The sequence below is a fragment of the Pongo pygmaeus genome, chromosome 20 (genome assembly GCF_028885625.2).
Source record: "Pongo pygmaeus isolate AG05252 chromosome 20, NHGRI_mPonPyg2-v2.0_pri, whole genome shotgun sequence".
NCBI classification, from domain to species: Eukaryota; Metazoa; Chordata; class Mammalia; order Primates; family Hominidae; genus Pongo; species Pongo pygmaeus.
Genome location: NC_072393.2, coordinates 54,543,733 through 54,565,131, shown reverse-complemented (window position 1 = coordinate 54,565,131; position 21,399 = coordinate 54,543,733). Strand labels below are relative to the sequence as shown.

Sequence of the window (21,399 nt, the reverse complement as noted above, 5' to 3'; positions counted from 1 at the left end):
GGCGTGAGCAGCCGCACCTGGCCAGCTGTGACTGTTAATGAAATAGTTATTTCTTTACTCCTCACCATAGCCCTCCAAAGAGTCCATTTACTCTTGCATTTTAAAAAAGAGAATTGAGACTGGCCATGGTAGCTCATGGCTATAATCCCAGCACTTTGGGAAGCCAAGGCAGGCGGATCACCTGTGAGCTCAGGAGTTCCAGACCAGTTTGGCCAACATGGTGAAACCCCATCTCTACTGAAAATACAAAAATTAGCCAGGTGTGGTGGCAGGCACCTGTAATCCCAGCTACTCAGGAGGTTGAGGCAGGAGAATTGCTTGAACCTGGGAGGCAGAGGTTGCTGTGAGCCAAAATCGAGCCACTGCACTCCAGCCTGGGTGACAGAGAGAGATGCCGTCTCAAAACAAATAAAGAGGAGGATTGAGGCTTAGAAGAAGAAATGGAGAAAAAAAATAATGCGAGTGAATGATCACTTACATTGTGCCAGGCATTGTTCTATCTAGTCTGAGAACTCTTTTTTTTTTCCTGAGACAAGGTCTCACTATGTTGCCCAAGCTAGAATGCAGTGGCACCATCATAGCTCACTGCAGCCTTGACCTCTTCGCTTCAACCGATCCTCCTGCCTCAGCCTCCTGAGTAGCTGGGACTACAGGCACACGTCACCACACCTGGTTAATTTTTGTATTTTTTGTAGAGACAGGGTTTCTCCATGTTGCCCAGGCTGGGCTCTAACTCCTGGGCTCAAGTGATCTTCCCGCCTTGGCCACCCAAAGTACTGGGACTACAGGTGTGAGCCTGCAGGGAGATAACCATTGTTTTCAGATGGGAAAACACAGACCCAGACACATACCTTAACTTGCTTGGGTTCTCCCACTAGGCCCTGATTTCTTTCTTTCTTTCTTTCTTTTTTCTTGAGACTGAGTTTCGCTCTTGTCCCCCAGGCTGGAGTGCCTACTGCAACCTCCACCTCCCACGTTCAAGCGATTCTCCTGCCTCAGCCACCCAAGTAGCTGGGATTGTAGGCATGCACCACCACACACGGCTAATTTTGTATTTTTAGTAGAGATGGGGTTTCACCATGTTGGCCAGGCTGGTCTTGAACTCCTGACCTCAGTTGATCCACCCGCCTCGGCCTCCCAAAATGCTGGGATTACAGGCCTGAGCCACCACACCTGGCCGAGGCCCTGCCCAGGCTGGAGTGCAATGGTGCGATCTGGGCTCACCACAACCTCCGCCTCCCTGGATCAAACGATTCTCCTGCCTCAGCCTCTGGAATAGCTGGGATTACAGGCATGCGCCACCATGCCCGGCTAATTCTGTACTTTTAGTGGAGATGGGTTTTCTCCATGTTGGTCAGGCTGGTCTCAAACTCCCAACCTCAGGTTATCGGCCCACCCTGGCCTCCCACAGTGGGTTTCTCTCAAGGTGCTGGGATTATAGGCGTGAGCCGCCGTGCCCAGCCTAGGCCCTGATTTCTAAGACTTGGTGGGAAGAGGGGCGGGGCTGTGGAGTTAGTTCTCATGGATGCATTTGGTATGGCACATGCTGCTATCACTCTCATTTACAGCTGCTGTCATTTTACTTTTATTTCTGTGGTTGTTTGATTAATCTCAACCTTCCCCATGAGACTGCAAGAACCCCCAGGGTCCCAGTTGGTCTCATTCTCATCTGTGGCTGGGGCATAGCTCCTGCCATGTAGGATGGGGTTGATAGATACTTGCAGAATAAATGAATGAATGAATAAATGAATCCACACAGAGGAATACTGTGTAACTGTTCTGTGGTATCAGGTAAATGCTTATGCTCTGATAGGTAAGGATGTATGGGGTGTATTTTATGTATTTTTAAAATATGTATGTATGTATGTATGTATGTATTTATTTATTTATGTATTTATTTTTAGAGATGGGGTCTCACTCTGTTTCCCAGGCTGGTCTCAAACTCCTGGGCTCAAGCAATCCTCCTGCCTCAGCCTCCCAAAATGCTGGGATTACAGGCGTGAGCTTTCACACCCGACCTTATGGGGTGTATTTTTTAAAAAGTTAGGCTGGGCGTGATGGCTCATGCCTGTAATCCCAACACTTTGGGAGGCCAAGGCAAGAGGATCGCCTGAGCCCAGGAGTTTGAGACCAGCCTGGGCCACATAGTGATACCCTGCCTCTATTAAAAAAAACAACAAATTAGCCAGGTGTGGTGATGCACCTATATTCCCAGCTACTCAGGAGGCTGAGGCAGGAGGATCCCTTGAGCCCAGGAGTTTGAAGCTGCAGTGAGCTATGATGACACCACTGCACCCCAGTTTGGGTGACAGGGATACCCTGTCTCTAAAAACAAAACAAACGAACAAAAAAATTACTCCCAGAATCCTATATAGAATATGAGTTCATATTGGCCAGGTGCAGTGACTCACGCCTGTAATCCCAGCACTTTGGGAGGCTGAGGCGGGCGGATCACATGAGGTCAGGAGTTCGACACCAGCCTGGCCAACATGGCGAAACCCCGTCTCTATTAAAAATACAAAAATTAGGCCGGGCGCAGTGGCTCATGCCTGTAATCCTAGCACTTTGGGAGGCCGAGGAGGGCGGATCACAAGGTCAGGAAATCGAGACCATCCTGGCTAACACGGTGAAACCCCGTCTCTACTAAAAATACAAAAAATTAGCTGGATGTGGTGGCAGGCGCCTGTAGTCCCACCTACTCAGGAGGCTGAGGCAAGAGAATCATTTGAACCCGGGAGGCAGAGGTTGCAGTGAGCCGAGATCGCACCACTGCACTCCAGCCTGGGTGACAGAGCAAGACTCCGTCTCAAAAAAAAAAAAAAAAAAAAAAAAAAAGCGGCTGGATGCTGAGTTGAAGAGAAGCCAAAGGATCTTCCAGAGAAGAATACTTAACCTCTAGTTTTGAGTGGTTAACCTGTCTGTTGATTTAAGTCCTCCTGTGTCCCCAAACCTTCAGAAAAACCCTGTCCACGCACTCACAGGCTCACATATAAATGCCGTGTGTGTGTGGTGGTTTGCGTGGAAATTAGGGAAAAGGACTGAATTAGTCCATACATGCTAAGTGGGGAAACAGACAGGAAGTGGATTCCCCAAATTGAATGTCTCTCTAGCTGAAGCAAAGACTCGGGGGTGGAGAATGTGAAGCTCCGAAGAATTAGCAGAAACCTGGGGAGGACATTCATCATCCCACTGTTGGAGAATGGGGTTTGAATTAATTTTATATAGATCCTAACAGGGAGTTCCCATATGACATCTGGAAATGTAAGTATAGGCGAGAAAAATACCACCACTGCCTGCAGCCACTTCTGCCTTGTAGGCAAACTGTAATTTTTCCCTACGTTTCTCTTTGTTTAGGAAGATGCCCTTGGGGGTGAAAGGTGAAGTGCTATTGATGTTTAAGTGGGAAGAACGTGGAGTTTCTTCCCACTCCCTGGAGTTTCTCCAGGGATGGAGGGGCTGGGACTGGGATAATATGGGAGGAGTGTCTGCAGGGGTCCTTAGAGGACAAGCGGGAGTGGAAGGAGAGACTCAAGTTGCATTTTGGAGAAAGCTAAAAGTCAAGGCTTCCAGTGGTGGAAATATTTGAGAGATTTCAGAAAGAGGAGCTCTAACAGCATTCACTTTCAATTGTTTGCTCAGTTTTTCTGGGATATACTGTCTCCCTCCCCTCTCGCATCCACCACCCCCTCAGAGTCCCTAAATATCTATTAAAACTCAGCCATTCCAGGAGTCCTGGCTCATGCCTGTCATCCCAGCACTTTGGGAGGCTGAGGCAGGAGGACTGCTTGGGTCCAGGAGTTCGAGACCAGCTTGGGCAACAAAGGGAGACCTGTCTCTACAAAAACTTTAAAAATTAGCTGGGTTTGATGGTGCATGCCTGTCGTCTCAGCTACTTGGGAGGCTGAGGTGGGAGGATCGCTTGAGGATAGGAGGATGAGGTTGCAGTGAGCTATGATTGTGCCATGTACTCCAGCCTGGGTGACAGAGGGAGACCCTGTCTCAAAAACAAAACAAAACAAAAAGACCTCAGCCATTTCCTACAGCCTTTGTTTGGGTGCAGGTTGGGGAAAAATTAAAATTCCCTGCATCCGTCCTTTCTTTCTTGTTTGTTCCCACTCTGTCACCAGAGGTGTCTTAACATTTGAGTCAGTGCTGTCCCTTTTCAGCTCACCACCCCCCCTTGGCTCCCCTCGTCACTCAGAGTGACTTGGATCACCTTGAGTTTAGAGGCCCTGTGCCACCTGACACCCCCCATCCCTCCTTACCCATCTGCCCTCATCTCCCAAGCCCCCCCTCACTCTGGCCTGGGAGATGCACCTGGACCTCTCCAGCTCGCTCCTGCCCCAGGGCCTTTGCACTGGCTGTTCTGCCTGCTGGAACATTCTTCTCCTAGATAGCTGCCTGACTCACTCTCTCACCTTGAAACTGCCTTTGCCTGACCGACTCCATCTTGCTTCTAACCCTTAAGTTGTCCTTGTTTATTCCTGGGCATAGGCCAAACTAACTTTGGGAAGGAATTTAGTTCATGGTTTGACTCTGAAACAAAATCGATAATAGCCCTTTCCTAAAAAGACCCCCTTCTTGCCTGGGAACCAGTCTATCTTTGCAGGACTAACAAATTAGCTACAAGATTAGAAATTAAGTTTAGGGGTCACGCAGCCTCTAGCTCCCCCAGTTGCTCCTGGGGATAACATCATTATTGTAACACCTAAGATGAGTGCTTGAGATATTCTACAGACCCTATACTCGATGGATCAGCTGACACCACCCAGACTGTAATCTGGCTCAACCAGTTCTGCCATCCCACCCAGGAACAGAAAACATCAAGAAAACCTCACTTCGACCGCCTGTGAGTCCATCTCCAACCTGACCAATCAGCACTCCCCACTTCCCAAGCCCCTATCCGCCAAATTATCTTTTAAAAACTCTGGTTCCCGAATGCTCAGGCAGACTGATTTGAGTAATAATAAAACTCCGGTCCTCCCGCACAGCTGGCTCTGCATGAATTACTCTTTCTCCATTGCAGACCCCCCCCCGCCCGGTCTTGATAAATCGGCTCTGTCTAGGCAGCGGGCAAGGTGAACCCACTGGGCAGTTACAACCTCCGTCAGGTGTTTGCTCCAAAGACACCTTCCTGAGAACCCTATTTGATACTGCAACCTCCAGTCTCCCACCCCAGTTTTCCAAATGCATTCACCCTGCCCTATTTTTACCCATAGCATGTATCCCCTTAATGCACTATAGAATATTCTCATTTATTCCGTGCATTGTACGTCTCCCTTCACTGGAATTTAAGTTCCATGAGGCAGGGACTTTGCCTGTCTGATTCACCACTGTATCCACAGGGTCTAGAACAGTGCCTAGCACACACTAGGTGCTTAATAAGAAATGGCTGAATGGCTGGGCGTGGTGGCTCACGCTTCTAATCCCAGCACTTTGGGAGGCTGCCCGGGGGGCGGATCTCCTGAGGTCAGGAGTTCATAACCAGCTTGGCCAACATAGCGAAACCCCATCTCTACTAAAAATACAAAAATTAGCCGGGTGCGGTGGCACGTGCCTGTAATCTCAGCTACTCGGGAGGCTGAGGCAGGAGAATTGCTTGAACCTCGAGCGGATCACCTGAGTTCAGAAGTTCATGACCAGCCTGGCCAACACCGCGAAACCCCGTTGCTACTAAAAATACAAAAATTAGTCAGGTGTGGTGGCACACGCCTGTAATCTCAGCTACTTGGGAGGCTGAGGCAGGAGAATTGTTTAAACCTGGGAAGTGGAGGTTGCAGTGGTGAGCTGAGATGGTGCCCGGGCAACAGAACGAGAGCAAGACTCCGTCTCCAAAAAAAACAAACAAACAAACAAAAAAAAGTGGCTGAATGGACACTTAAAGGGAAGACAAGGTGAAGAGACAGGAAGAAGGCAGCTTTTTACAAGCCAAGGAAGAAGGTCTGGAACAGGTCCTCCCACAGCCCTCAAAAGGAGCCATCACTGCTGACACCTTGATTTTGACCTTCTAGCCTCTACAACTGTGGGGCGTTACATTTCTGTTGAGTAAGCCACTCAGTCTATGGTATTTTGTTATGGCTACCCTAGCAAATTAATAGAATTGTATATAGAAAAATCCCAAAGGATCCACAATAAAAATTATTACGGCTAATAGAAGTTCAACAAGGTTCATGATACAAGATCAATATACGAAATAAATTACAAAATATACGAAATAAATTATATTCCTATATACTAGCAATGAACAATTAAAATGAAATTAAAACAATTCCAGGCCGGGTGCGGTGGCTCATGCCTATAATCCCAGCACTTTGGGAGGCCGAGGCCAGGAGATCCCTTGGGGTCAGGAGTTTGAGACTGGCAAAAAAATAAAAATAAAAATAAAATATTTAGGAATAAATTTAACAAAAGAAGTTCAGGTAGGGTGTGGTCACTCAAGCCTGTCATCCCGTCACTTTGGGAGGCCAAGGTGGGAGGATCGCTTGAGGCCAGGAGTTTGAGACCAGCCTGGGCAACATAGTGAGACCATCTGTACAAAAAAAAATACAATTAAAAATTTTTAAAAAAGGAGTTCAAAAGAAAAGAAAAGAAGTGGGCCAGGCGTGGTGGCTCACACCTGTAATCCCAAGAACACTTTGGGAGACTGAGGTGGGCGGATCACCTGAGGTCAGAAGTTCAAGACCAGCCTGGCCAACATGGTGAAGCCCAATCTCTACTAAAAAACAACTAGCTGGGCGTGGTTGTGTGTGCCTGTAGTTCCAGCTACTTGGGAGGCTGAGGCAGGAGAATTGCTTGAACCCAGGAGGTGGAGGTTGCAGTGAGCTGAGATCACACCACTGCACTCCAGCCTGGGTGACAGAGCGAGACTGCATCTCAAAAGAAAATAAAAGAAGCAGCCGCCTGGCGCAGTGGCTCGCACCTGTAATCCCAGCACTTTGGGAGGTGGAGGCGGGCTGATCACAAGGTCAGGAGAGCTAAACCATCCTGGCTAACAGGGTGAAACCCCGTCTCTACTAAAAAAAAATACAAAAAATTAGCCAGATGAGGTGGCGGGCACCTGTAGTCCCAGCTACTCGGGAAGCTGAGGCAGGAGAATGGTGTGAACCCGGGAGGCGGAGCTTGCAGTGAGCCGAGATGGCGCCACTGCACTCCAGCCTGGGCGACAGAGCGAGACTCCATCTCAAAAAAAAAAAAAAAAGAAGCCGCCAAATGAGTAAATTCTGACTGGTCCAAGGGAGGCCTTCCATGGCCCAGACACTGGAGCTGAGAAGTAGGATTCCATTAACACAGAAAAGATGCCAAAAGGGCTTTCTCCGTGGAAAGAGGCAAGATGAGAACAGTGTGTACTGTTAGTTTGGAATGTGTGAGTGTGAATGCATCCATATTTTAATTGATCCAAAAGAAATAAAAAAATAATGCTTACATTATGGAAAGGGGCCTCGATATTTCCTTTCTTGCCCCTCTTGAGTGAGTGAGAAATTGGACATCTCTCATGGAAAGGGCACCAAGAACTGGCTGGGAGGAGAAGCTGTGTTTCTCTATTTCCTTTTAGGACATGCATTTCCTTTCTCCCCCTGTGGGGTTGCTTGCCCGAAGCGGTAGGGTGAGCCCACGTTTGGCCTGCGAGCGGGCCAGAGCCCTGGGAGCTGCCTCTCCCTTGTGCCTCACTGTAAAGATGGAATTTTCTAGTGCTATCCTCTATGTTGCGCAACCACTAGCTCGCCACATATGGCTATTTGCATTTAAATTTTATTTATTTATGTTTTATTTTTTATTTTTTATTTTTTATTTTTGAGATAGAGTTTTGCTCTTGTTGCCCAGGCTGGAGTGCAATGTGCTGATCTCAGCTCACTGCAACCTCCACCTCCCGGGTTCAAGCGATTCTGCCTCAGCCTCCCGAACAGCTGGAATTACAGGCGCTCGCCATCATGCCCGGCTAATTTTTGTATTTTTAGTAGAGATGGGGTTTCACCATGTTGGTCAGGCTGGTCTCGAACTCCTGACCTCAGGCAATCCGCCCTCCTCGTCCTCCCAAAGTGCAGGGATTACAGGTGTGAGCCATTGCACCTGGCCTAAATTTTAATTAGGCGTGGTGGCTCACGCCTGTAATCCCAGCACTTTGGGAGGCTGAGGTGCGTGGATCATTTGAGGTCAGGAGTTCAAGACCAGCCTGGCCAACATGGTGAAACCCCACCTCTACTAAAAATACAAAAATTAGCTGGGCGTGGTGGTGGGTGACTGTAGAACCAGCTACTCAGGAGGCTGAGGCAGGAGAATCACTTGAACCTGGGAGGTGGAGGTTGCAGTGAGCAGAGATCATACCACTGCACTCCAGCCTGGGTGACAGAGCAAGACTCTGTCTCAAGAAAAAAAAAAGCAAAATGAAATTAAAAAAAAAAGAAAGTCCAGTTTCTGGCCAGGCATGGTGCCTCACACCTGTAATCCTAACACTTTGGGAGGCCAAGGTGGTAGGATCGCTTGATCCTAGGAGTTCAAGAGCAGCCTGGGCAACATAGTGAGACCCCTGTCTCTATACAAAAGTGGCACACACCTGTAGTCCAAGCTACTTGGGAGGCTGAGGCGAGAGGATTGCTTGATCCCAGGATGTCAAGGCTGCAGTGAGCTATGATTGCCTCACTGCACTCCAGCCTGGGGAACAGAGTGAGACCCTGTCTCTAAACATAAATAAATAAACAAACAAACAGAGAAATGAAGGAGAGGGAGATATTGTACATAAAAGAATTTAAGAAAATTCAAGAAATTTTCTCAGAACAAATGACATGAGGATACGATTGAAAGACCCAGCAATGGAAACAGATCAATGGCCATGCGCAGCAGCTCATGCCTGTAATCCTAACATTTTGGGAAGCCAAGGCAGGAGGATTGCTTGAGCCCAGGAGTTCAAGACCAGCCTGGAAAACATAGTGAGAACCTGTCTCTAAAAAAAAAAAGAAAAAGAAAAAGAAGGCCGGGCGCGGTGGCTCACGCCTATAATCGCAGCACTTTGGGAGGCTGAGGCAGGCGGATCACAAGGTCAGGAGATCGAGACCATCCTGGCCAACACAGTGAAACCCCGTCTCTACTAAAAATACAAAAACTAGCTGGGCTTGGTGGTGGGCGCCTGTAGTCCCAGCTACTAGGGAGGCTGAGGCAGGAGAATGGCTTGAACCCGGGAGGCAGAGGTTGCAGTGAGCCCAGATCATGCCACTGCACTCCAGCCTGGTGACAGAGCAAGACTCTGTCTCAAAAAAAAAAAAAAAAAAACAAGAAAAAATAAAGGAAAAGAAAAGGAAAACAGGCCAGGCACGGTGGCACACACCTATAATCCCAGCACTTTGGGAGGCTGGGGCAGGTGGATCACCTGAGGTCAGAAGTTTGCAACCAGCCTGACTAACATGGTGAAACCCCATCTCTACTAAATACAAAGAAATTAGCTGGGCATGGTGCCACATGCCTGTAATCGGAGCTACTTGGGAGGCTGAGACAGGAGAATTGCTTGTATCTGAGAGGTGGAGGTTGCAGTGAGCTGAGATCGTGCCATTGCACTCCAGCCTGGGCAACAAGAGTGAAACTCCATCTCAAAAAAAAAAAAAAAAAAGGGAAACAGATCAAGGCATGTCACTGATAAATGTCAGTCCACCAAGGACAAGGAAAAGAAACAACAGGTTACATACAAAGGCATAGGAATCAGAATGATCTTGGATTTCTCTACAGTAGCACTGGATATTAGAAAACAATAGAGTGACTCTTCCAAATTCTGAAGGAAAATGAGCTCTAATCCAGAATTCTATACCCAGCCCGACTGTCCATCAAGTACAAGGACAGAAAAAAGACTTCTCAGATTTGCAATGTCTCCAAAAATATACCCGCTATGTGCCTCTGTCAGGAAGCTCAAAAGAACAAGGAAGCAAAACCCAGAAAGAGTTAGAATTTGTGCTACAACAGGATCCAAACCAGAGATGAAGGGATGAAGGTGAAAGGTGATCCCAAGATGGCGGCTATGCCCCAGGCTTGAGCAGGCCAGAAGGCCACAAGAGCAACTTCTTCAATAAAATGAAATTGACAAGGCCAGGCACAGTGGCTCACACCTGTAATCCCAGCACTTGGGAGGCTGAGGTGAGCAGATCACTTGAGGCCAGGAATTTGAGACCAAGCTGTTCAATATGGCGAAACCCCACTCTACAAAAAATACAAAAATTAGCTGGGCGTGGTGGTGCACGACTGTAATCCCAGCTATTTGGGAGGCTGAGGCATGAGAATCACTTGAACCCAGGAGGCAGAGGCTGCAGTAAGCCGAGATTGTGCCACTGTGCTCCAGCCTGAGTGACAGAGAGAGACCCTGTCTCAAAAAAAAAAAAAAAAAAGAAAAGAAAAAAGAAATTAATGGAGTATCTGATACTTCTAACATATTAAGTATATTAAGATACTTCTGAACATACTAAGAGATTTAGACAGTAAACAGATAATTTGGGTTTGAATTAGTTAACCACAAAGAAAACTCAGCCATGAAGCAACTGAAAAAAGAAAGAAAAAGAAAAAAGACAGTTACTAACCTCAAGAAAAATAGACCAGGCATGGTGGCTCACATCTGTAATCCCAACACTTTGGGAGGCTGAGGTGGGTAGATCCCTTGAGCTCAGGAGTTTGAGATCAGCCTGGCCAACATGGTGAAACCCCATATCGGCTGGGAGCTGTGGCTCCCGCCTGTAATCGCAGCACTTTGGGAGGCTGAGGCAGGCCGATCACTTGAGGTCAGGAGTTTGAGACCAGCCTGGCCAACATGGTGAAACTCCACCTCTACTAAAAATACCAAAATTAGCCAGGCGCAGTGGCACACGCCTGTAGTCCCAGCTAATCGGGAGGCTGAGGCAGGAGAATCACTTGAACCTGGGAGGCGGAGGTTGCCGTGAACCAAGATCACGCCACTGCACTCCAGCCTGGGCGACATAGTGAGACCCTGTCTCAAGAAAAAAAAGAAAGAAAAACAAAGAATTGTGTAGGAGAGGAAAGTAATCACGGTTTACTACTGTGGCAGCTGTGAGAGCATTTACATAGTCAGAACATGTCAACACTGAATATTCATCTGTCAGAGTCACAATGTGGGAGGCTGAATTGATTTAAATAAGAGTATGAGTATGTCTTCCACAGTGAGAAGCGGATGGAAAAATGCCTAAAATTGAAAAATCAAGAGGTAGTCATACAAACATAGTATTTAGAGATAGGGAGATAAATCACAAAATGATACAATAAACGAGGTGAAAGTAGATTCCTCTGGGGTGAGAGAAATGGAGGGTGCTATTTTTTTCCTTAAAGATAAAATTCTTGCCAGGCACGGTGGCTCGTGCCCGTAATCCTGGTGCTTTGGGAGGCTGAGGCAGGAGGATCACTTGAGCCCGGGAGTTCAAGACCAGCCTAAGCAACATAGTGAGAACCCCATCTCTACACACACACACACACACACACACAAAAATTAAAAAATTAAAATTAGGCCGGGCCCGGTGGCTCATGCCTGTAATCCCAGCACTTTGGGAGGCTGAGGTGGGCAGATTACCTAAGGTCAGGAGTTCGAGACCAGCCTGGCCAACATGGTGAAACCCCGTCTCTATTGAAAATACAAAAGTTAGCTGGGCGTGGTGGCAGGCTTCTGTAATCCCAGCTACTCAGGAGGCTGAGGCAGGAGAATTGCTTGAACCCAGGAGGCGGAGGTTGCAGTGAGCCAAGATCACACCACTGGCACTCCAGGCTGGGTGACAAAGCAAGACTCCATCTCAAAAAAATAAATAAATAAAATAAAATTAATCAGATGTGGGGGTGCACACCTGTAGTCCCAGCTGCTTGGGAGGCTGAGGCGGGAGGATCACTTGAGCCCAGGAGCTTGAGGCTGCAATGAGCTATGATTGTGCCACTGCACTCCAGCCTGGGTGACAGAGTGCGACCTTGACTCCAAAACCAAACTAAACTAAACTGAAATTCTTGTATTTGACTCTCCAAACTATGTGGATGGAGAACTCTGATAAATATAGAACTAAAAATTAGAAAAAAAAAAAAAAAAAGTAACAAGGGATACTGGGGAAAAAGAATTCAGCAGAAGCAGGAAATTAGAGCAAGAGGTGACAATGAGAAACACAGGGGTGTCCTTTGTGAATCATGAAGCTTCCAGGGAGGGGGACAAAAGGAGTGATTCTGGGTTACTCAGTGCACATGTGAAGCAATGTAGCCTAGTGGTGAGAACCTGGGCTGTAGAACTGGGCTGCCAGGGTTCCAGTCCTAGTTCTGCCACTTAGTAGATGCAAGAAGCTTGCTGTTCCTCATGTTTCCAATAATACCCACCTGAGATTTTTTATGAGGTCTTAAGGGTTTAGTTGTGTTCCCTCCCCAAATTCACATATTGAAGTCCTAGCCCCTAGTACTTCAGAACGTGACCTTATTTGTAGATAGGGCCTCTACAGAGGGAATCCAGTTAAAATGAGATCATTAAGGTGGGTTCTAATCCAGTATGACTAGTGTCCTTATAAAAAGGGGAACTTGGGCTGGGCGCAGTGGCTCACGCCTGTAATCCAAGCACTTCGGGAGGCCGTGGCAGGCGGATCACCTGAGGACAGGAGTTTGAGACCAGCCTGAGCAATATGGTGAAACTCTGTCTCTACTAAAAATACAAAAATTAGCAGGGCTTGGTGGCACATGCCTGTAATCTCAGCTACAGGAGGGAGGCTGAGGCAGGAGAATCACTGGAACCCGGGAGGTGGAGGTTGCAGTGAGCTGAGATTGTGCCATTGCACTCCAGCCGGGGCAATGAGAGTGAAAGTCCGTCTCAGTAAAAAAAAAAAAAAAAGGGTGGGGGGAACTTGGCTGGGTTCGGTGGTTCACACCTGTAATCCCAGCACTTTGGGAAGCCGAGGTGGGTATATCACCTGAGGTCAGGAGTTCGAGACCAGCTGGCCAACATGACAAAAACCCATCTCTGCTAAAAATACAAAAATTAGTCGGGCGTGGTGGCGGACGCCTATAATACCAGCTACTAAGGAGGCTGAGGCAGGAGAATCACTTGAACCCGGAGGGTAGAGGTTGCAGTGAGCCAAGATCATGTCACTGCACTCCAGCCTGGGCAACACTCCATCTCAAAAAAAAAAAAAAAAGAACTTGGCCACAGAGACACAAACAGAGGGAAGATGATGGGAAGAGATACAGGGATCAAGAGTCAAGAGCCAAGGAGAGAGAGGCCTGGACAGATCCTTCCCTCACAGCCCTCTGAAGGAGCCAAGAGGACGCCTAGCCTCCAGGACTATGAATCAAAACATTGATTTGATTAATTTTTTGCAAACTAACTGTGAACTTAAATTAGTTAGAACAGGACTTGATATATTGATATATAATAAACATCAAAGTAAATTTAAAAGATACAGGAATGGACCGAGGAGGGTGGCTCACGCCTGTAATCCCAGCACTTTGGGAGGCCGAGACGGGTGGATCATGAGGTCAAGACTTCAAGACCAACCTGGCCAAGATGGTGAAACCCCATCTCTACTAAAAATACAAAAATTACCCGGGCGTGGTGGCAGGTGCCTGTAATCCCAGCTGCTCGGGAGGCTGAGGCAGAGAATTGCTTTAACCCAGGAGGCGGAGGTTGTAGTGAGCCGAGATCACGCCACTGCACTCCAGCCTGGACAACAGAGCGAGACTCTGTCTCAAAAAAAAAAGAAAGATATAGGAATGATCCCAAGCCCTGGCAAGGAGGCAAGGATATGGAACAAGTAGAACTCTCTTGCATTGCTGATGAGAGTCTAAATTGGTACAACCACTTTGGATGTTTGTTGTTGTTGTTTTGTTTCGTTTTGTTGTTTTGAGAGGGAGTCTCACTCTGTCACCCAGCCTGGAGTGCAGTGGTGTGGACTTGGCTCACTGCAACCTCTGCCTCCGGGGCTCAAGCAGTTCTCCTACCTCAGCCTCCTGAGTAGCTGGGATTACAGGCACCTGCCAGCACAGCTGGCTAATTTTTGTATTTTTTTGTAGAGACAGGGTTTCGCCATGTTGGCCAGGCTGGTCTTGAACTCCTGACTTCAAGTGACCTGCCTGCCTCAGCCTCCCAAAGTGCTGGGATTACAGGCGTGAGCCACCGGGCCCAGCCATTTTGGAAGATGTCTGACAGTATCTGTTATAGCTAAGCATACTCTCCCTATGACCGGGTAGTTCTACCTATGGGAATACAATCAAGGAAAAGGAATGTGTATGTCTCCCAAACACTTGTACAAGAATGTTCATAGTAGAATATTCATAATGGGCCAAGGTGTGGTGGCTCACGCCTGTAATCCCAGCACTTTGGGAGTCCGAGGTGGGCAGATCACTTGAGGTCAGGAATTTGAGACCAGCCTGGCCAACATGGTGAAATCCCGTCTTTACTAAAAATACAAAAATTAGCCGGGCATGATGGTGTGTGCCTGTAATCCCACCTGCTCAGGAGACTGAGGCAGGAAAATTGCCTGAACCTAGGAGGTGGAGGTTGCAGTGAGCAGAGATTGCACCACTGGACTCCAGTCTGGGCAACAGAGCAAAACTCTTGTCTCAAAAAATAAATAAATAAATAATAAAAAATTTAAAAAAAGAGGCAATTACACATGTTTAAAAAAGGGAATATTCAGCTAGGCATGGTGGCTTATGCCTGTAATCCCAGCTCTTTGGGAGGCCAAGGCGGTTGGATCACCTGAGGTCAGGAGTTTGAGGCCAGTCTGGCCAAGATGGTGAAACCCCATCTCTACTAAAAATACAAAAATTAGCCAGGCGTGGTGGCAGGCGCCTGTAATTCCAGCTACTTGGGAGGCTGAGGCAGGAGACTCGCTCGAACCTGGGAGGAGGAGATTGCAGTGAGCCGAGATCGCGCCACTGCACTCCAGCCTGGGCGATAGAGAGAGACTCTGTCTCAGAAAAAAAAAAAAAAAAAGGAAAGAAAAAGAAAAAAGAAAAGAGAAGAAAAGAAAAAAAGTAATATTCATAATGGTCAAATACTGGCAATAACCTGAATGTCCACCAGCAGCAGAATGAAAGAATTATGGTATATTTATATAATGGTATACTCAATGGTATTCAGCAATGAAGGAACAATCTGGTGATAACATTGAGGAAAATAAGCCAGACAGAAAGGTATTATATGCACTGTTTGATTCTGTTTAGAGGATGTTCAAAATCAGGCAAAACTAATTATGTGATATTCTATGGTGACTGGAGGGGCAGGGGAAGCTTTATGAGAAGCTGGGAAATTCACCATACCTTAATCCAGACCTGGTCACATGGATGTCTATGAATGTATAAATAATGAGTTGCATGCTTTTTGTACCTCACTGTACCTCACTGTATCTATGTATATATCTCAATAAAAAAAAAAGATGAAAAATATCTATAAAAAGACACGGGATGAGGCCTCAGCTATTTTTACGTATTAAAGGCTGGTGATGTGGCTGACATTTGTATGGGGAAAAAAAATACAGGTATCCTGCTTTCTCTGAACTCAAGGCGGGGACAGATTTAGGTTCATTTTGAGAGATGGGGCTGGTCTGTCTTGCTAGTCACATTCTTACCACTTGCTATCCAAAACTTGGGAACCAAGTAGACTCGGAAAGTGGCATCGGCTGGATACGGTGGCTCACGCCTGTAATCCCAGCACTTTAGGAGGCTGAAGCAGGTGGATCACTTAAGGTTAGGAGTTCAAGACCAGCCTGGCCAACATAGTGAAATCACATGTCTACTAAAAATACAAAAATTAGCCGGGGATGGTGGTATATGCCTGTAATCCCAGATACTCAGGAGGCTGAGGCAGGAGAATTACTTGAACCCGGGTAGCCGAGGTCGCAGTGAGCCGAGATTGCATCACTGCGCTCCAGCCTGGGCAACAGAGCGAGACTCCATCTCAAAAAAAAAAGAAAGAAAATGGGATTCCCCCCTCCGCCCACCGAGAGTCTCTGAATTCTTGCTCTCCGATTGCAAGGACTGAGCAGGCTGGCAGTGTGAGGTATCCCTGAAGGGGTAAAAGAGGAAAGTGATTCTGTTTGCAGCCATCCCTGCCTTCTGAGGAAGGCGCAAGTGAAGCAGAGGTGGGAGGTGGCAGCCTGGAAAGGCACCCTGCTGAGAGAGAGAGAGAGAGAGAGAGAGAGAGAGAGAGAAAATCTGGAATTCTCAGGGTCCTTCCTGGAGGGAAGGGCTGGGGAGGAAGAAAACGAAAGAAGGGGGAAGGGGGAGAGGCTGGCTGGGGAGAATGCTCTGGGTGAGTAAGGAAGTGAAAAAGTCCCAGGGTCCTGGGGGGCGGCCAGCGCCCTTTTATGTTTTCTCTTCATTATGTTGACTAGGAAACTTTTTGCGTTTGGGTGATGTCGACCTGGGCGGTCCAGTGCGGCAGTGACACGCCACTAGGGCTGTGGATCACTTGAAATGTGGTCACTCTGAACCTAGATGTGCTGTGAGTGTAAAATGCCACTGATTTCAAAGACAGCATGTGGGGAAAAAAATTATGTAAACGGTCTCAACCATGTTTATACTGATTACGTGTCAAAATAATATTTTGGACATAGTTAGGTAAAATATATTATTAAAAGTAATTTCCAGCCAGGCGCGATGGCTCACCCCCGTAATCCCAGCACTTTGGGAGGCCGAGGCGGGCGGATCATGAGGTCAGGAAATGGAGACCATCCTGGCTAACACGGTGAAACCCCGTCTCTACTAAAAATACAAAAAATTAGCCGGGCGTGGTGGCGGGCCCTGTAGTCCCAGCTACTCTGGAGGCTGAGGCAGGAGAATGGCGTGAACCCGGGAGGCGGAGCTTGCAGTGAGCCGAGATTGCGCCACTGCACTCCAGCCTGGGCGACAGAGCGAGACTCCGTCTAAAAAAAAAAAAAAAAAAGCTTTTACCTCGTTGCACTGCTGAGAGCAAGATGGGTCACCAGCAGCTGTACTGGAGCCACCCACGAAAATTCGGCCAGGGTTCTCGCTCTTGTCGCGTCTGTTCAAACCGGCACGGTCTGATCCGGAAATATGGCCTCAATATGTGCCGCCAGTGTTTCCGTCAGTACGCGAAGGGTATCGGTTTCATTAAGTTAGACTAAATGATCTTCCTTCAGAGGATTATCCGAGGCATCTACTCAATGAAAAACCATGATAATTCTTTGTACGTAAAATAAACATTTGAAAAAACAAACAAAAATTAATTTCACCTACTTTTTGTTGTTGTTGTTGTTGTTGAGACGAAGTCTCGTTTTGTCGCCCAGGCTGGAGTGCAGTGGCATGATCTCAGCTCACTACAACCTCCACCTCCCGGATTCAAGCGATTCTTCTGCCTCAGCCTCGCGAGTAGCTGGGATTACAGGCACCCGCCACCACACCCAGCTAATTTTTGTATTTTTAGTAGAGACAGGGTTTCACCATATTGGTCAGGCTGGTCTCAAACTCCTGATCTCAAGCGATCCACCTGCCTTGGCCTCCCAAAGTGCTGGGATTACAGGCGTGAGCCAGGCCTCACCTGCTTCTTCCTTTTTTTTTTTTTTTTTGAAACTGAGTCACTCTGTCGCCCAGGCTGGAGTGCAGTGGTATGATCACAGCACACTACAACCTCCGCCTCCCAGGTTCAAGCCATTCTCCTGCCTCAGCCTCCTGAGTAGCTGGGATTACAGGCACACACCACCACAGCAGGGCCAATTTTTGTATTTTTCGTAGAGATGGGGTTTCACCATGTTGGCCAAGCTGGTCTTGAAGTCCTGACCTCGTGATCTGCCCGCCTCGGCCTCCCAAAGTGCTGGGATTACAGGCGTGAGCCACTGTGCCCGGCCACCTGCTTCTTTTTATGTGGCCACTAAAAACTTAGAATTACACTTCAACTCATGCAGCATTCATTCCTCGGGACAGTGCTGTTCCCAGTCTTCAGTCCACAGCCCCACTTACCCCCAGTGGGGGTTTATGTGTGAGGATTAAGGGAAAGGTGGGTTCCAATTCTGGCAAATAGGCCCTGGAACTGGGAAGACACACTCTGGCCAGTGAGATGGTCCAGAAAGTCAATTAAATCCTGCAAAAAGGAGCTAGAAGCCAGGGTGACCCCGAGAAGCCCGGGAATTTGCAGAATTCTCAGGAAGAGGGGTTGGAGCCAACGTCATCTAGATCCAGGGCATGAAGACCCTGAATGACATCAGGGTGAAGGGAAGCAAAGGAAGAGATGACGAAGGGAAAAAAGCACAAGTGAGAGAAAGAAGAGAAGGAGGAAGAAGAAGAAAGGAATAAGGAAAGAGAAGAAGGCAAGGAGGGAAGAAAAATAACAGAAAAGATTTTAAAAATACTGTAGAGATTTTAGCTCTACAGTCCCTTATGACAGCCACTGGCCAGATGTGGTTATTGAGCTCTTGAAATACACCAAGTTCGAATTGACATGCACCGTGAGGATAACTATACACTGGATCCCCCGCCAAAAAGTACCAATAAAAATATAAAACATCTTATTAATTTTTATATTGATTGCATATCAAAATAATATTTTGGAACTATTGGAGTACATAAAATATATTTTGAGGCCAGGTGTGGTAGCTCACACCTGTAATCCCAGCACTTTGGGAGGCCAAGACAGACGGATCACCTGAGGTCAGGTGTTCGAGACCAGCCTGACCAATATGGTAAAACTCCATCTCTATTAACAATACCAAAAAACTATATTATACAGAAAGCAATAAAGTGACAGTCACACTTCTAAAATATATATATATATACAAAAAAATACAAAAAAAAAATTAGCCAGGCATCGTGGCACATGCTTGTAATCCCAGCTACTCGGGAGGCTGAGGGAGGAGAATTGCTTAAACCCGGGAGGCGGAGGTTGCAGTGAGCCAAGATCGCACCACAGCACCCCAGCCTGGGCAAGAATGAGACTCCATCTCAAAAAAAAAAAAAAAAAAAATCATAAAATAAATTTCAGTGTGTCTACTAGAAAATTGTAAATGATGCAGGCGGTTCCCCTGCTCTGCTCTAGAAAGACAGAAGGAAACCCCTCAAACCACTGACATCAAGGAAGGGGGAGGGACAGTTATTCATTTTGACAATAACCAAGTGTTGGCAAACAAATCGTTTAATGAAAGGGAGAAAAGGGAATTGAGGAAGGAAAAACTTCATTCCCCAGGCAGAGGAATGTGAAGGAAGACTACAGGTGCCGGGCACAAGGGGGTTCTCCAGATAGGGGAGCCCTGGGAAGAGCGCCCAGGGGCCCATCAAGCTTCAAAGCTGACGAGAAGGCAGGAGGCCGGTGAAAGAAGGGTGATTAGAAACCCTGACCACAGGGTCCTCACACCTTTGAATGCGGAAGACTCAGCTGGGTGAACCACATGACCACGCCCCACCCCACCATACTACTGATTGGTCCTGGCATGGACACTTGACCCCTAGCTGGACCAAGCAGATCCTCAGTATGTGGGGCTGTGGTACCGAACTTTTTCCCAGAGCCACTTGATGGACAGGAGGGATTGTTGACCCCGTAATAGGGAGTCGGAAATTCGGGCTGAGGAGTAAGTAAGGGGTGTAGCTCCCATTGGAACCCAGGACCCTCTGGTTCTTTTTTTTTTTTTTTTTTTTTGAGACAGAGTCTTGCTCTGTCGCCCATGCTGGAGTGCAGTGGCGCGATCTCAGCTCACTGCAGCCTCCATCTCCCGGATTTAAGCAAGTCTCCCGCGTCAGCCTACGGAGTAGCTGGGATTACAGGCGCGTGCCACCACACCTGGCTAATTTTTGTATTTTTAGTAGAGATGGGGTTTCACCAAGTTGGCCAGGCTGGTCTTGAACTCCTGACCTTAACTGATCCGCCTCAGCCTCCCAAAGTGCTGGGATTGTAAGCATGAGCCTCTGGGCCCGGCCTCCATCTGGTTCTAAACTCACTGCTGTTAAGCATCCCCAGGATGTTGTTAGGAACTCCCAGGCCATGGGGCATCCTGTGGGGAGATGTAGAAAACTGTCCTCCAGAGAGAAGGGAATTAGATGGGGTGCAACTTGGAAGCAAACAGAGCTGGACAGAAAGATGGCCAGAGAGAAACTCCCTGTTTCAGGATCTGATATACTTTAAGGGGTAGAATTTATAACATCTGTGTGTTTTCCACCTCCCTCCACTAGAAGGGAAGCTTCAAGTTACCAGGGACCTAGGCATCTGTCACAGAGCCGAACACATCAAAGGTACTTGGTAAGTACTTCTTGAAAGTTATGAATGGATGGATGAATGTGCAATGTAAAAAATTTATTTTTCCCGTTCTGTGCTGTGTCTTAACATCTCTGTCTATAATTCTACAAATTTAATACCTACTTTAGGCCTCAGGCAAGGGGGTGTTGTTCTGGGCCCCCCTTTTTTTTTTTAGACGGAGTGTCGCTCTTGTTGCCCAGGCCAGAGTGCAGGCACCATCTTGGCTAACCGCAACCTCCATCTCCCAGGTTCAAGCGATTCTCCTGCCTCAGCCTCCCAGTAGCTGGGATTACAGGTGCACGCCACCACACCCAGCTAATTTTTTGTATTTTTAGTAGAGATGGGATTTCACCATGTTGGCCAGGCCACCCACCTCCGTCTACCAAAATGCTGGGATTACAGGCAGATTTCAGATTGTTAATGGTATTTTGAAGCTATCATGCCAGCCCTGGACTTCTTATTGTGAGAGATAAAGAAACCTCTGTCTGTTAAAGCACTCCTAGCTGATGTGGGGAACTGACCTATTTTGTTAACTGTTGTTATCCAGTGCAAGAACTATACCTGGCATAAAGTTGGTGCTCTTAAATTTTTCTTTTTTTTTTTTTTGTTGGAGACAGGGTCTTGCTCTGTTACCCAGGCTAGAGTGTAGTGGTGCAATCATAGCTCACTGTAGCCTCCATCCCCTGGGCTCAAGTGATCCTTCGACCTTAGCCTCCCAAGTAGGCGGGACTACAGGTGCGTGCCATGACGCCTGGCTAATTAAAAAATTTTTTGTTAGCCGGGTGTGGTGGCTCACGCCTGTAATCCCAGCACTTTGGGAGGCCGAGGTGGGCGGATCACCTGAGGTCAGTAGTTCCAGACCAGCCTGACCAACATGGCAAAAACCCCGTCTCTACTAAAAATACAAAACTTAGCTGGGTGTAGTGGCAGGCGCCTGTAGTCCCAGCTCCTTGGGAGGCTGAGTCAGAATTGCTTAAACCTGGGAGGCGGCAGTTGTAGTGAGCCGAGATCGTGCCACTGCGCTCCAACCGGGGCGACAGAGCGAGACTCCATCTCAAAACAAAACAAAAAAAAAATTTTTTTTTGTGAGTCAAGGGGTCTCACTATGTTTCACAGGCTGGTCTTGAACTCCTGGTCTTAAGTGATCCTCTCACCTTGGCCTCACGAATCTTTAGGATTACAGGTGTGAGCCACTACACCGGGTATTAGAAATTTTT

At 47.5% G+C, this 21,399-nt stretch overlaps 2 protein-coding genes across 6 annotated transcripts in view; one reads left to right on the top strand and one right to left on the bottom strand.

Annotated features, from left to right (window-relative positions):
• Nucleotides 1-21,399, bottom strand: part of GRIN2D (glutamate ionotropic receptor NMDA type subunit 2D) — a 56,447-nt gene that overhangs the window by 4,797 nt on the left and 30,251 nt on the right. The gene's annotated exons all lie outside the window — the stretch shown is intronic.
• On the top strand, nucleotides 16,892-17,170 carry LOC129021200 (small ribosomal subunit protein uS14-like). The gene has a single exon (XM_054466361.2). The coding sequence runs from the start codon at nucleotides 16,917-16,919 to the stop codon at nucleotides 17,085-17,087; it is 171 nt and encodes a 56-aa protein (XP_054322336.1). The 5' UTR covers nucleotides 16,892-16,916; the 3' UTR covers nucleotides 17,088-17,170.

Excerpts from the sequence above, each read along its gene's own strand:
- LOC129021200 (XM_054466361.2), top strand. The coding sequence starts at position 16,917 with ATGGGTCACCAGCAGCTGTACTGGAGCCACCCACGAAAATTCGGCCAG.